Here is a 14,787-nt window from a genome sequence, read left to right as displayed (position 1 = left end):
CTTTTATTGGCCGACGTTGTTTAAAGATACACACTTTTGTATAAAGAGTTGTGATGAGTGCCAACGGACGGGGAACATTTCTCGTCGACATGAGATGCCCATGAACCCAATTCAAGAGGTAGAAGTATTTGATGTATGGGGAATCGATTTTATGGGATTATTTGTCAGCTCATATGGCAACAAGTACATACAGGTAGTTGTGGACTGTGTATCGAAATGGGTAGAAGTTGTGGCACTCCCAACAAATGATACAAAGGGAGTTATTGGTTTTCTAAGAAAAAATATCTTCACCCGATTTGGCACGCCAAGAGCGATCATCAGTGATGGAGGCACCCGCTTCTGCAATCGAGCCTTTGCAAAGTTGTTGGAGAAATATGGCGTTCGCCATAAGGTGGCCACTCCGTATCACCCATAAACAAGTGGGCAAGTGGAGGTGTCAGACAGAGAAATAAAGAGTGTTTTGACCAAAATTGTAAATGCTACTCGACTGATTGAGCGAAAAATTGTATGATGCACTATGGCCAACCGCACTGCATTCAAAACTCCGATTGGCATGTCACCGTATAAATTGGTATTTGGAAAAGCGTGTCACTTACCTGTGGAGTTAGAGCATAAATCTTTTTGGGCGTTAAGGCAGTTAAATCTTGACTTGGAGGCTGCTGGTACGAGTAGAGTCAGAGCTGCATGAACTTGATGAGTTCCGTTACAATGCTTTTGAAAGCACTAGTCTGTGCAAAGAAAGGATGAAGATGATGTACGATAAACATATTCAAGAAAGAATTTTCAAACCAGAGATATCGTGTTGTTGTACAACTCAAGATTGAAATTATTTTCGGGTAAGCTGAAGTCTATATGGTCAGGACCATTTAGAGTTGTGCAAGTGTTCAGCATGTTGAGAAAGTTTGTCTTCCAGCCAACTACCTTAGCATGCATGTTGTCAACGATAAACTAAAAGTCACTGTTAGTGGCTCTCTTATGAAAGATGAAAAACCTAGGTATTTTCCAAGGGTACTGCTAACCTTTGATTGTTAGATTTTCAAAAGTGTGTCTCCTTGTCTGTAAGTTGCAGTTTGCTGAAAAGACGACTTTGAATTTTGCAAAATTAATCTTTTGACTAGAGGCATCATTGGAAGTGTTGAGAGTGTGGAAAATATTACATTTCAATTCCTAACATTGGCTCTGGCAAAGAGTGTTAAATCACTAGCAAAGAAGAGGAGAGAAATTTTTGGGCCAGACCTGCTGATGATGATTGTAATTTGTAAACCATTGTTTTGCTTTTACTTGTTAGTCAACCATTGTAGAGAGCCGTTCTATATAGTGGATGAATAGGTATGGGGAAATAAGGTCCCGTTGTGTTATTCCTCTTATCGGAACAAAGAATGGAGTTTTACTACCATTAATAAGAACGAATATTGAGGAAGTGCAGACACTAAACATAACAAGCTTAGTGAGTTGGGAGAAAACTTGAAAGCTAAGAGGGTTTCTCTAATATAAGACCAATTTAACAGATCAAAAGCCTTTTCTAGATCAATTTTGAGGATCATGTTGGCATTACTCCTTTTTACCTTACCAAAATAATTCATATATTCTTGAACAATAATTGCATTATCAGTAGCTCTCCTGTTGGAGAAGAACTGGCCTAGCTAGGCTCAATAAAAACAGTGGGATGGGGCTTGATTCTATTGACAATGATCTTGGTGATTAGTTTATAGATTGTGTTGCATAGATCAATAGGTCTGTAATTAGTTTTCTAGAATTGATCAGTATCTTTGATAGAACAGAGGATGGAGGCCATCAGGCCTTGGGGCTTTAAGGGCCTAGAACGAGAAGATAGTCTGCTTGATCTTAGAGTCTCTTAAAGGGATGCTAAGAAAAGAGGCTTGTGCCTCAGTTAAAGTGTGTGTAGGGCGAACAACTCAATTTTATGGGGAGAGAAGGATGTGCAGGAAGTGGTATAGATGGAGAAGAAGTAATTTATGATAGAGGTTTTGATATCAATTTGGTCATACAGCCAGTTGCCAATATCATCTTGGATGCACGGGATTATATTCCTTCTCATCCTATTGAGGGTGGATGTGTGAAAAAATTAGTATTGGCATCATCCTGAGTGAGCTAATTGATTCTAGACTTGATTTTAGAGAATTCAACCTCTTGCTTACGGACAAAGTCATACTCTTTCAGGAGTTATGATTCAAGAATGAAGTCAGTAAACTGATAGGGAGGAGATTTTTAATCCCGGCTAATCTGGCAATTAACTTCCTCTTCTTCTTGAATATATTACCAAAAGTATTTTTATTCCACTCTATGGCCTTAAGCTGAAAATAATTTGTTGAGGTAAAAGGATTTTCCGGGGGGGGGGGGAGGGGGGGTTGTAGACGATGCAATAAAAAAATAGGTGTCCACACTACATAGGTTCAAACCTAAATGGACGAGAACTGCTATTTCCTGAAGTAGGAGAATATAATCTAATGAAAAGAGGATAGCGGTCAGAGTGTGTCCTGGTAAATGGGTTACAATAGCTTCTTGATAGGTGTGAATCCAAGAATAATTAGCAAAGCACCTATCTAGTCTTTCTAGGATTAAATATTGTTTATTCCTATATCTTTTACTAGTCCAAGTGTATTTGCTACCTTTTATAGCCCAAATCTACTAGGTTACACTTGTTAATACAATCCTAAAATATGTTAGACCTATTAGAGTTGATAGAGTTCCCTCCAAACTTATCCCTACCTTTAATTAAGAACTTCATTAAAGTCTCCATCAACATATCAACTACCAACATAGGATTCAAAGATAGCAATTAATTATTCCCAAAGAAATTTTCTATCAGTGCTTTAATCATGTTCTCTTCTAGGGCAAGCTTTACAGTGTAAAAATCACATCCTTGATCGATCAAAACTAATCGTTCGGATGGGCACCACAACTCGAAAAGTTTGTTTCGAAGGAATTAGTGAGTAATGCGTTCACCAAATACTTTGATGATGAGGGAGTAACTCCATGGGAGACATAAACGATTTTGTTCCTTGTCCGAGAGTGAGATTTAATCTTACAGATGCTCATGGAGCATAGATTCCTTTCCATTATTTTCTTGGGAATAATACGTGCTTGTTGTCATGGAGTTTTGTTCCAATAGCATTTCTCGGTACAAATGTTGTGGTGATAAGTTCTCTTCTTTTGCTATTTTCTCTATTCGGTGGTTTTGGGAGGTGTTTATTGGTGGTACTATTGGTGGTAGATTGCTCATCGGAATGAGAGACAAGGGCGTATCTATGTGTTGGAGCATGAACAATATTATATTTCTTACAAATTCTTTAAATATACATGTGTGCACCCAAGCTCAAAGAGTGCTATAGTGTAATGATTATTGGATGCACCTTTACAAGTGAAGTTAAAGGTTCAAATCACAGTTTGTATTCATATCTAGTGTCCCTATTCTAATTAAGTTTTCTTTTCTTTTCTTTCTTTTTTTATTTGATTTATTCATTCAAAATTACCAAATCTAACACATTGAAACCCTTGATCTCCTTTTGTCATGGCAAATCGATATATTAATATAATTCAGGATCGAAGAGAGGTGATGTGGCACTATCTATAATTAGAAATTATTTTTTTTCTTTGTTCTCATTTTTTGTCCTTTTTCTCTATTTTCTCATTTATGCACTAAATTAAAAAACCAAAAAGTCACCTCTTAATTACACCTCTTCATCTTCCTTCTCACACCTTCTCTAAGAATTGCCACGGTTTAAAAAAAATCACCTCCTTAATTATCTTAATTACCAAAATAAAAAAAAATCTTAAATACACCTCTAAATTTAAAAAAATTAAAAATTCACCTCTTAATTACACCTCTTCATTTTCCTTCACACACCTTCTTTAAGTATTGCAACGGTTAAAAAGAGTCACCTCTTTAATTATCTTAATTACCAGAATAAAAGAATATCTTAAATACAGCTCTTCATGTTCTCTCTCCCACCTCTTCCCTAACTAAAATGTTTTAAACTTCTCCCTTGGTTCATCAAAGTCATATTTATGCACAAAAACCATAAATTCTCACCCTCACTTTCTCTAAGGGAATGAAAAAGTGTAGGTTTCTATTTCTCTTATACATCCTTTTTGTCAAATTCTAATTTTTATTTTTTTTTCTTACTATAATCTGTATCCCCTTTTGTCAATGATTTTAAATTGTGCAACACATAATTCTGTTACAAGCAACGTTTTCAAGATCTTGTAATGCCGGAGGCATCCTGCGGTTTTTAAGCGAACCAAAGAATAAGCAGGTACCTCAAGATCTTTTTTATAAGAATCATTTTTTTAAATTAACTACTATTTTATTTTGTGGCAAGTGCAAATAGATTTATTAATTTTATATAATTAAAAATAATAGCAGTGAATGATGTAGCATGGTTCAATAATTTCCGTATTTTTGATATGGAATATATGTATATATGTTAAAAATTACTAAATTGCAAGATTTTTTTTTAACCTATAATTTCAAAATGATAATGGATTCTCCTATTATTTAACCTATAACCTAAAGATTGAACCTCTCACGTACAAATTCTAGATTCAAAAGTTATTATTAGTCTTTTTCTAATAGTAAAAATAGTAGTCACTTTCCAATAGGATGAGTAATAAATTGAGAGAAACTAAGAAATAAATAGGAGTATCTAGTAAATTATACTTTGTATTTAACATTTTCTTAATGGGCATGCTAAAACTCTAAACAACACTTAAAATGAGATCAGATAGGAGTATTAACTATTCTATTTTCGGCACCGTAATTACTGTTAACTGTATTATTATTCGAGTTTTTAATATAAAACATCTCTTAATAAGTCCGCAGTTGTTTGGGTATGAGAGAATTTCAGCAATGTAGGGTAAGCTTTAAATCGCTAAAAGATCATAAGTCTTGCAGTTGTTTGGTCAAGGGGTGGTAATGCTAATTCTGAAAAGGAAATTAAGAAGAGCTTATAAAAGATAATAATTGAAAATTGGAACTTAATAAGATCAAGTCGTTGAGGAAAAAGGAGTTATGCGAATAATTGTTATTTTGAAAGATTAGACGTAGAATAAGGAAGCTTCTAGACAGTTTGTCCAAACTCTGACGCTTCTGGATGAGAATAAGATGTAGAGCCAATTCCAAACTTGTTTTAAGCATGTTAATAGCTCCCTACTGGAATCCACATATATACAACACTAATTTTCGGTCAACCAAAAAGCAATTTCATAACCTAATACATTACTTCCAGAATGCCAAAATAGGTCTTTTAAAGCCAGTTTTGCAACCAGATACACTAGATGTTATGTCCTCTACCATTCTAAATCCAATCTGCATTCAGATTAAAGGGATGTGTCAGTGAAGCCTTCCCATAGTCATGAAATATTTAACTTTCAAGTTTTTTTTAAAAAAAAAAGGAGGTAAGGGAGGGAGGTGGTTATAGAATTCCCTGCAACATACCTTGTCCAAAAGTATGTCTTGAAAATCTTCTGGACGGATCTTAATATTTTGATAATTAATTCTTGTTGTCTGCATAGCAAGAACAACATTAACATTTACAATTTTGGTACGCAAAAAAAAAAAAGAAATCCCAATATAAGGACTTCTTCGTATAGAAAGCACGCGTGTGAAGCTAGTAATATATGAAAGGATATACCTCAGATACAAGACGATTATCGTAGTATGATTTCCAAGGCTGAGGCTCCAAAATAAAGACACCACCCTGCTATCAAAAAAGTACAGTTAAAACATGAGTTTCTTTCTGTTTTCAAGGAATTGCTTCCTATTACACGTGAACATTACCGGTGAAAGGAGCCTCCAGACTTTGGAAAACAAAGTTATTAGTCCGTCATCTCCCCAGTTTAAATGCACCCACTTTGACACGCTTAAGCTGCATCCAATGAAATTCAGCTCTTCAAGCTCACATATGTGGAAATAGAATAAAATTTCAGCACCCAACTTCATAAAAAGTAACCAATACTAAAAAACATACTATACATTCTCTTGCTTCAGATCATATGATATACAGAAAAGCAGAAAACTGGGTCTAATATTCTGTAAGAAACCCTCGGGGAGGGATTCAAGTGCTGATCAATCTATAGAAAAGCCAAAGATTGAGAAGCTTGCACCCAGCCCCGACACTCGGGCCAAATTTCCCAGTCCCCAAGAAAGAAAAGAGAAAAAGAAAGATCCCACAATAAAATTTAGAAGACTATTGCAGTTGATCTCAATTGGTAGGTGATGCAGAATCAGTACTAGACTTTTTTGACTCGCTGTAAATCTCAGAGGTTCTGTACTAGTAAATATTATAGAGCAGCCCTATTTTGAGTGCTGATGAATATAAATATTACCTTTCTCAAAATAAAAATGATATTCATAAGCATGAGAGTCCATAAAAGTCTCTTTGTTCCCCTCTTTTCACCATGTCTTTGTGGTGTCACAGATAGGACTGGAGCTAAAGGAAAACAAGACAGAATCCACCCAAATCATACTCACCTAGGATTTGGTAACGAAAGAGAAAATGTTCTCCAGCTAATAAACTCTTAAAGCTTTTGCACTGTTCTTGTTCTTTTATCACCTTGTTCTGCTTACATAATTTGCCTCTAACGCCAAAAGAAGTGCACCTTTAGAATAAAATTTTGGGTGATTTTGAAAAGGAAACACAAGTTCCAACAATATAACATCTTGGGTACCTTTTCGCAGAAGGATTGCAATTGACTAAAAGATTTCACATCTCTTGAACCATACAGGGAAGATGACGTTAAAGAAAAAGAAAACTTACCAAATAATTGTATCATAAGATGTATTGTCTCTTGGATGCCAATTCTGAATAAAATCTCCTTTCTTGAAGGAGACTATGTCAAAAAAATCTCCCTCTTGCAAATGATGAGGTGCTGTACAATCATTCTTTGCCCTTTTATTAAGTGACTCTGCCACGGGGTCTGTTAAACAATTTACAGTATTTGATTCTGCTAATTTGTCACCCCCTGCTGGCACTGTTCTCATACTCTTCACTTTTCTCCTGAGAGTCCAATAGGCATCATTAACTCTGGCTGGAAGAGGTGAAAAGAGAGAATAAAAGTTATAAACTACATCCTAGCAACTCAAAGTCAAATGCTAAATCCATCAGATCACACATTACTTAAGATGCCTATATGGATAACAGAATATGATATTATCGGCAACTATGGCAATAAGTCGCAAAAGAGATCAAGAGGCCAAATTTATACAATAATAAGAAGGAAAAGAAATTAAAGAGCGACTGTGACACAACAATCCGACCAACCGCACATTACTATCACTGCACAAAACAATTATTTGGTCCATCCAATTGCACAGGAAAAATCAACAAAATGCACTATGTGGGTTCAAAATCAAATACTAACAAATTCCCGTTCAGCTGGTCTCTAATAAAGACTGATCCATGAAAGTAACATTTGTACAGTTCACAAATTGCATGACAATTTGTTGGCATCTTAATCAGCTCGTGATTTCTTCCGGAAATAATCAACTACATGTGAACCAAATGTGTAGACCAAATGAAAAGTTGAAATACTTACCACCATCAATGTCAATTCCAAGGATGCTTCGGCAGCTAAACTTTTGTGCTGTAGTCAAAAAAGGATAACTGATATTAACAGACAAAAGAAAAGGGAAATGTGTAACCTCTATTGGTGGACGATGTTAGCAGAGATATCAAGCAAAAATCCCACATGCGACTAAAAGCATTAAGGAGAAATCCTAATTCAGAAACAGATATGCAATTAAGAAACTTTTACCAATGGCGATTGTGATCACTCCACTATTACAGCCAATATCAAGACAATCCTTGCCTTCAAACCACTCCTTCTTCATAGCTTTTAACCTTGGATCTTCTTCCAAATCCTGACCAATCTGTACACAAAAAATACCAAATAGTGAGAGTTCAACTAAAAGGTATGCAGTGATGATCTTGCTCAAAATTATGTATGGACTTATGATAATTGAATTTAAAAAAAAAAAACTAAAAGGTAACAAAACAAAATAGAAATTCTGAGCTGCTCCCAAATTGCTTCAACTTGGGAGCAGTAAGATTTTCCGGAGATAGCACAGGCAATAGAAACCTAAATTTAGCTGGAGATGATGTCCCTACTGATATTCTTCCATACATTAATATGTAGAAAGTGACAAGAAAATAGATAAATGTTTCAAACTCCCACCTCCAAAGAAATTTACTAGATGGGAGAAACTTGATTCATTATTCATGTTTAAATAAACTGATTAATTTCTTAGACTGCTTATGTTTGTTATTGGAAAAAAATATAAAGGTGGACGAAGGCAGATGAATATTTTTTAAAAAAAAAGATAATGTAAGCGAATATTTTGAGTAACAGAACAATTGGAACCTCAAAAGACCACAAGAGTTTTCTCAAAAGGGGATGGATAAGACACTGAAAACGAGATTCATAGTTCAAAAATCAGCTAAATCTCCACAGACAATGTTTTAGGGAGCACTAAAATCCACAATGCTAAGCACTGTGAACTTCTCGTGGGAACCAGCTCACTTGGTAAGCAGACTCACCTTCCACCTTGTAGTTTAGTTGGATGGTTCCAATCCCATACATAACATCTCCTTCCCCTTTACCGTTCGCCCGTCCCCAATGTAATAATAACAACAAAAAACAAAAGAATAATAAAAATTAATTTAAGAAAAGAAAGTAAATTTGGTTTTTTTATTCAAAGGTGTTATTTTGGTCTTTAGAAATGTTCTGTTTTGTTCTTTTGAAAGACAACTTTATTTTATGAACCAAACAAGTATGTTTCTGATTCAAAAAAACTTTAAAGTTGCTGACACTACCTTAAGACTGTTAAGGAAAAACTTTTAGTGTCTCACCTTTGCCCCTAAAAACTACAATCCATTTGTGCTAAAGAGAGGGTCAGTTGGTAAAAGAAGGAAAAAAAAATATTTTTCCTTACAATAAGGATTATCTTCCTCTGTAAGAGCTCTCCTTTCCAACATTAGATCTATTCATCAACTAAAGAATTATTAACTTGAATCATGTATTCTTTAATATAGCTTTCGGCATAAAATCACGATTGTATTCCCCTGCCTTATTAGTCATGAGACATATCAAACATTACCTAAGATGAGGTTTTTTCATATAATTGTGGGTATCTAAGCAAGTTGTGCCCACCTTACCTATTCCACCCATTGGCGGAACTAGGTAGAGTGAAGGGTGTTAAACCGACACCCTGTCAGCGGAAAATTACACAATGTAAATAGAGTAAAATTAATATTTTTTGGTTATATGTGAGATGTTGAATCCCCTTTACATGAAAAATACAAGAATAGTAGTTAAGGGGGGTTCAAAATTGCTTTAGGTCATACGTTCAAATTACAACGGTGACATCCTAGAATATTTTTGAATCCCCTTGTATAAATTCCCGGTTCCGCCAGTGATTCCACCCCTACATTACAGAGTAACTATGCTCATGAAGATACGGGGTAACTCTCCCCAGGTAACTAAACTCACCAAGGCTTAAGGTTTTGCCTAGATGGGATTTATTTCCTTACATGGAATTTAATGCAAAACTCATCCATTAGCACCCACAAACCAAACAAGTAATGGGAAGGGTATGTAAAAATAGAGAAAGAGGGAGAAGAGAAAGGCTTACTCTATAGCCATAGTAGTTTCTGTAGTTACCATAGAGAGCAACTTCTTTACGTTTTTTCTTCTGTGTCGTCGCTGATGTGTCCTGCTGTTCACCGCCTATTCTTGCTCGTTGGTGCTCCATGGAAATATGGAAAACCAAAAGGGCAGATGATCCAAAGGGTTTATGCACTCGATGGGGTTTTCAAATTAGGGTTTTAGCCGGCTCTTTATACAGCTGTAGGGAAAACAAAAACGCGGGTATTATGTGACTTATATAGGGTGAACGACACAATTAACTACAAAAATAAAATTATTTATCATTGCTTATTCATTTACTTTTATACCCATCAAACTAATTAATTTAATTAATTTTCCTCTTTTTCTCCTTTTCTTTTTTCCTTCTTTTCTTTATTTTCTCTTTTTCTTTTTTCTGTTTTCTTCTCTCTTTTTTCTCCTTTTTTATTCATTTATTTTTTGTCCAAATCATTTATTATTATTATTATTATTATTATTATCATAATTTAATTTCACACTCAATTTTTGCTCCTTTATTATTTTTTTCTTTTTGTTTTCTTTTGTTTATTTCCTGTTCCTTTTCTAATTTCATTTAACTCGTATTTTCTTTTATTTCTTTCTTTTCATAATCTAATTTCATTTACTTTTTTTGCTCTTTTTATTTTTTATTTATGTAATAAGAAAAGATAATTGATACTGAAAATATTTGTTCATATTTTTTTAATATAACTGGTATAATATATATTTTATCTTTTTAAATTTTTTTATTCAATTATTAAAATAAATTATACATTATAATTATTTTCTCTTCTCTTTTTTGCTTTTATTTTTTTGCTTTTTAAATTTTATTTAATATTATTATTTCAAAAAATAAATTTATTTCCTTCTTTTCATAATCTTATTATGCACACATCTTTGGCTCGTTTCTTTTTTTTTTTTTTATTTGTATTTTTATATATATTTATTATTATTGCCACACCTCCTTTTTCCTGAAAGGATAGGGGAGATTTTCCAATTAAAGTGACATTAATCGAAATGGGATTATTTATTTATTTCAGAGTCGCCACTTGGGATTTTTGTTATGGTGTCCCAAGTCACCTGTTTATTTTAAATCCCAAATCGAGAAAATTTGACTCTATTTTAAAGTGTGCAAAACCAGAAGACCGGATAAGGAATTCTGTTAACTCGGGAGAAGGTGTTAGGCAATCCCGAGTTCCGTGGTTTTAACACGGTCACTCAACTATTAACAATTGGTAAATATCTGATTTATTACATGTTTAAGACTTATGTGCACTTTTACCTTCGAACCACTTTTAATAGAGTTTTAAATGCTTTTAAGATTTATGGAGTTCATTTGAATAAGTCGCGATGTCACGCACTTATTGTTTTTGTACACATTGTTGAATCGCGCCACGTGAAACGCATCCGAGGTTCGCAACGTGCTTATTTTTATTATTATTTGAAGTTATGGTCGAGTCACGTGAAACGCACACTCGAATTGGTATTTACGTATAGTGACCATGCCACAGGAGTCGTGCCCATAGCCACGATGATTAATTTAAGCGCGCCTAAAGCAAACTACGATTGTTCATGAATTTTTTTTTTCTAATTTGAGATTATTGTAGGGCCAAGAGTTTATGGAAATTAGTTGTGGAAGTAAGGAAGTAATCAACTTTGTTATTAAAGAAGAGATGGGCCAATAGCACATTATTACCAAGGTGGGCCTGGCAGAGGATTTATTTGACCCAACTATTCATTTATCAAATTAGCCAAAACTAAAAGACCATACCATTCTAAACTTAATCTAATTTTCTGATTTTTTCTAAGATAATCAAATGGCCCAACTAGCTTAAATACTAATCAAACAACCCCTCAACTAATAACAGCAACTCAAACCTAAATAATCCTTACAATCAATTTATCAAATTTATGCCAACTCTCTGACATTTCCATAGTGATTAAAGAAAATCGTCTTTTTTGAGAAACAAAATGGCTGAGCACAATGGCTCCCGTTAAACCCATAAAAGAGAAAGAGTCGTTGAGCACAATGGCTTTCTTATAAGTGGATTGATCAGCCAGTAATGTTCTATGGGTCTAGAGGAATCTGCTATTGTATGGACTTTGTTTTATATAAATAAATAAAAAAGTGTATAGACTTTGGCAGACAGCTTAACTCAGGAAATTGGCTGTGACGTTAGTCTGTACTGTAGTATAGACTTTCAGTAGTTTTTAACTTGAGACAATTAACTGTGACATTTACCAAAAATAGAAATACAGCTAATACAATAAATATGCTCACGTTCAGGGAGTCACACTCAATCATCCATCTTATTTTAGTTGAGTTTAACAGGTATGTATTCAGTACTTAGGCCAAATCAAAACATAAAAATTCAAGTATCAGCCAAATGAACTTAGCAAAACAGCCATGGATTCAAATAATGACTTCAAATGAACTAGAGAACAACCATAGTATCCATAGCAAGGCAGATCTGACAATAGCTTTAAGGAAAAACATACCTAATAGCTCGAGGATTAAACTTAGAGGAAAAGAAAGCCAAATAAAGGCTGGAACAGCGAATTGGAGTCCAACTATGCAGAGAACAGTAAAATCAGCAGCACTTTTTGATCCAAAATGTTTAGAAAACCAGAAACATAGAGATAAACTGCTGCAACCTCAATCAATTCAGAAATATCCTTTCTATCCTCCCTTTTTTTTTTAATGTTTTCTTCTTTTGTGAAATTTCAGTGTTCTAAATTAGAGAGTGCTCTTTTTTTTTTTGGCTCTTGCGTGTGTGCGAGAATCTGTAGGAGAAGAGTGAGTGAGATGATAGAAGGAAGAGGGGTCTGGCGGCTTGGAGGGAATGGAGAAGAAGAGGTCAGCGGCTGCTAGGTTTTCCGGTGGGGATCTGATTGTTATCGTTAGGGTTAGGGGAATGGGAGTTTTTTTAATGAGATGGGAAAAGGGGAAGGGACTAGTTGGGCCAGGCGGGTCAGTGAGGATTGGGCTGGGCGGACGGATTTAACAGTTGGGCCGCCTCTTTGGCCCAATTCTATTAAATAGGAGGGCAGCCAATTTCTTTTCTTGTTATAAATTCTAAAGTGGCCACCTTATTTAAACTAACCCTTTTTACAAAATTAGCCTACAAACTAATTTCCTAATTGAACGATTATTTAACTATTTTAACTCATTAATTAAAACTAAAATGCTAAACAAGGCAAAATAAACTAATGTATTTCTGTATTTTAGTAATGCAAACTAAATATTAATAGTGCAAGTAAAAATCTAAGAATGCAAAAAGCAAAAGAGAAAATATTTTTGATCATTTTCGTGATTTGAAATGCTACTAAAACACGCTAAAAGTGCAAATGAATGCCAAACAAATAAAAATAAAAGTTCCTAAAATTCTACAAAAATAATTAAAATTATTTTTGAATTTTTTGGGAGTAATTTGTATTAGGGCAAAAATTAGGTGCTCACAACTGCCCCTCTTTGCTCGGAAACACGAAGAGTTTTCCGGCAAAGATAAAGTGAGCAATCATGAACAATTTTTGCCCGTTGGATACTCCTTTGAAAGCATTTTGAAAAAGTTTGACTGAACCTTGCTTCGGAGGTTGCCTACATATTCTTGGCTATAAAGAAATCAGGTTAGTGTAGTTCTAGAAATTTTGGTAGTTAGGACTATCGAGATGCTGTGATTTCATTACTGCTGCTGCTGTTATTGCTTGTTGAACTCCTTATTACCCCAAAGTCAAAATGAAAAGAAACTAAACAAGTCTATCAGTTATGAGTTACAAGGTTCATATCTCTAAGTCTTCTGAAACTTGATCTTGAGTCTTGGCTAGTTCTTCATGCAGACTATGATTTGAACCTTGATGTTTGCTAGATACAGGTGCTAGTTCATTCTTCTTTGGCTTTTTCGGATCAAGACAGGACATGCAAATCTTGTGAGTTTAGTCATGTCTTGAACAGTTCACATCTTTTCTCCGCTTCTGCACTTTGGATTCACTTCTTTTCTTTTCTTTTCTTTATTTTGGATTGAGACGTCTTATTTTAGTCATCTCGAACCATGTGCCTCGAGGTAAAAACCTGCTCAGACATCAAAACAAACGAACAAACGAAATTTTTCTGACCCATTTTTCACTAGAAAAATTTTGTGAGTTATTTGTAACAAAACTCAATGCTACTTCATTATTGAAAGCAATAAAAACTCGGAATTACTAAAATTGCAAAAAAAAAAAAAAAAAAATTAACCTATAATTTCTAAATGATAATGGTTTCATGGTAAGAACCTAAAGATTATAGTTAGAATTAATAGATTAGTTTTGTCAAATATTTAAATAATGTTATGATATTATATTTATAAATATTAATTTATTTTATCAAACATGAATTCCATGATGTTCTTAAAAAACGTATATTTTTAGTTTTTGTAAGTATCTAAATTATTATTATTATTATTATTATTATTATTATTATTATTATTATATATATATATATATATATATATTATTTTTATAATATTAGTTATAAATATATGATTACTAATTAATGTATATTCACGGAAAAATATACATCTTAAATACCAAATATAATATCATTTATACTTATAAAATTTTATAGGCATATATTTATTATATTAACTTTTAAGTTTTGATAATTACTTCATTTAAAATTTTAATCTAACTGTGTAATTATATTTGTGCAACCAAACAGTAAACTTATAATTAACTAACATACCTTGTCCAAAAGTATGTCTTGAAAATCTTCTGGACGGATCTTAATATTTTGATAATTAATTCTTGTTGTCTCCATAGCAAGAACAACATTAACATTTACAATTTTGGTGCGCAAAGTAAAAAAAAAATCCCAATATAAGGTCTTCTCTGTATAGAAAGCACGCGTGTGAAGCTAGTAATATATGAAAGAATATACCTCAGATACAAGACAATTATCGTAGTATGATTTCCAAGGCTGAGGCTCCAAAATAAAGACACCACGCTATCAAAAAAGTACAGTTAAAACATGAGTTTCTTTCTGTTTTCAAGGAATTGCTTCCCATTACACGTGAACATTACCGGTGAAAGGAGCCTCCAGACTTTGGAAAACAAAGTTATTAGTCCCTCATCTCCCCAGTTTAAATG

General features: G+C 33.8%; 1 protein-coding gene across 2 annotated transcripts; it reads right to left on the bottom strand.

The window, feature by feature from the left end:
* Positions 1-5,118: 5,118 nt before the first annotated feature.
* LOC107763349 (putative RNA methyltransferase At5g51130) lies at positions 5,119-12,576 on the bottom strand. 2 transcript variants are annotated; one of them, XM_016581826.2, is made up of 9 exons: positions 12,163-12,575; positions 9,653-9,865; positions 7,777-7,891; positions 7,558-7,605; positions 6,780-7,050; positions 5,801-5,888; positions 5,655-5,720; positions 5,459-5,527; positions 5,119-5,329 (listed from the first exon to the last, which is right to left on the bottom strand). In XM_016581826.2, exons 2-9 carry the CDS (start codon positions 9,770-9,772, stop codon positions 5,240-5,242), a joined length of 867 nt encoding a protein of 288 aa, XP_016437312.2. In that variant the 5' UTR covers positions 9,773-9,865; positions 12,163-12,575; the 3' UTR covers positions 5,119-5,239. The 2 variants fall into 2 exon arrangements, with proteins under 2 accessions (XP_016437312.2, XP_075103895.1); XM_075247794.1 differs by lacking the exon at positions 9,653-9,865 and having other exon boundaries at positions 12,163-12,576.
* Between the last annotated feature and the right edge of the window lie 2,211 nt (positions 12,577-14,787).

Source organism: Nicotiana tabacum, chromosome 24 (assembly GCF_000715075.1).
Source record: "Nicotiana tabacum cultivar K326 chromosome 24, ASM71507v2, whole genome shotgun sequence".
Classification (NCBI taxonomy): domain Eukaryota; kingdom Viridiplantae; phylum Streptophyta; class Magnoliopsida; order Solanales; family Solanaceae; genus Nicotiana; species Nicotiana tabacum.
Note: the sequence above shows the minus strand (reverse complement) of the source record. Positions and strands in the feature narration are given on the sequence as shown.

Coding starts and splice junctions, on each gene's coding strand:
- LOC107763349 (XM_016581826.2), bottom strand. CDS start 9,772: ATGGAGCACCAACGAGCAAGAATAGGCGGTGAACAGCAGGACACATCA. Junction 7,892..9,652: donor GAAACTACTATGGCTATAGA/GTAAGCCTTTCT, acceptor TTTTGTGTACAG/ATTGGTCAGGATTTGGAAGA. Junction 7,051..7,557: donor TGGAATTGACATTGATGGTG/GTAAGTATTTCA, acceptor CACCTCTTCCAG/CCAGAGTTAATGATGCCTAT.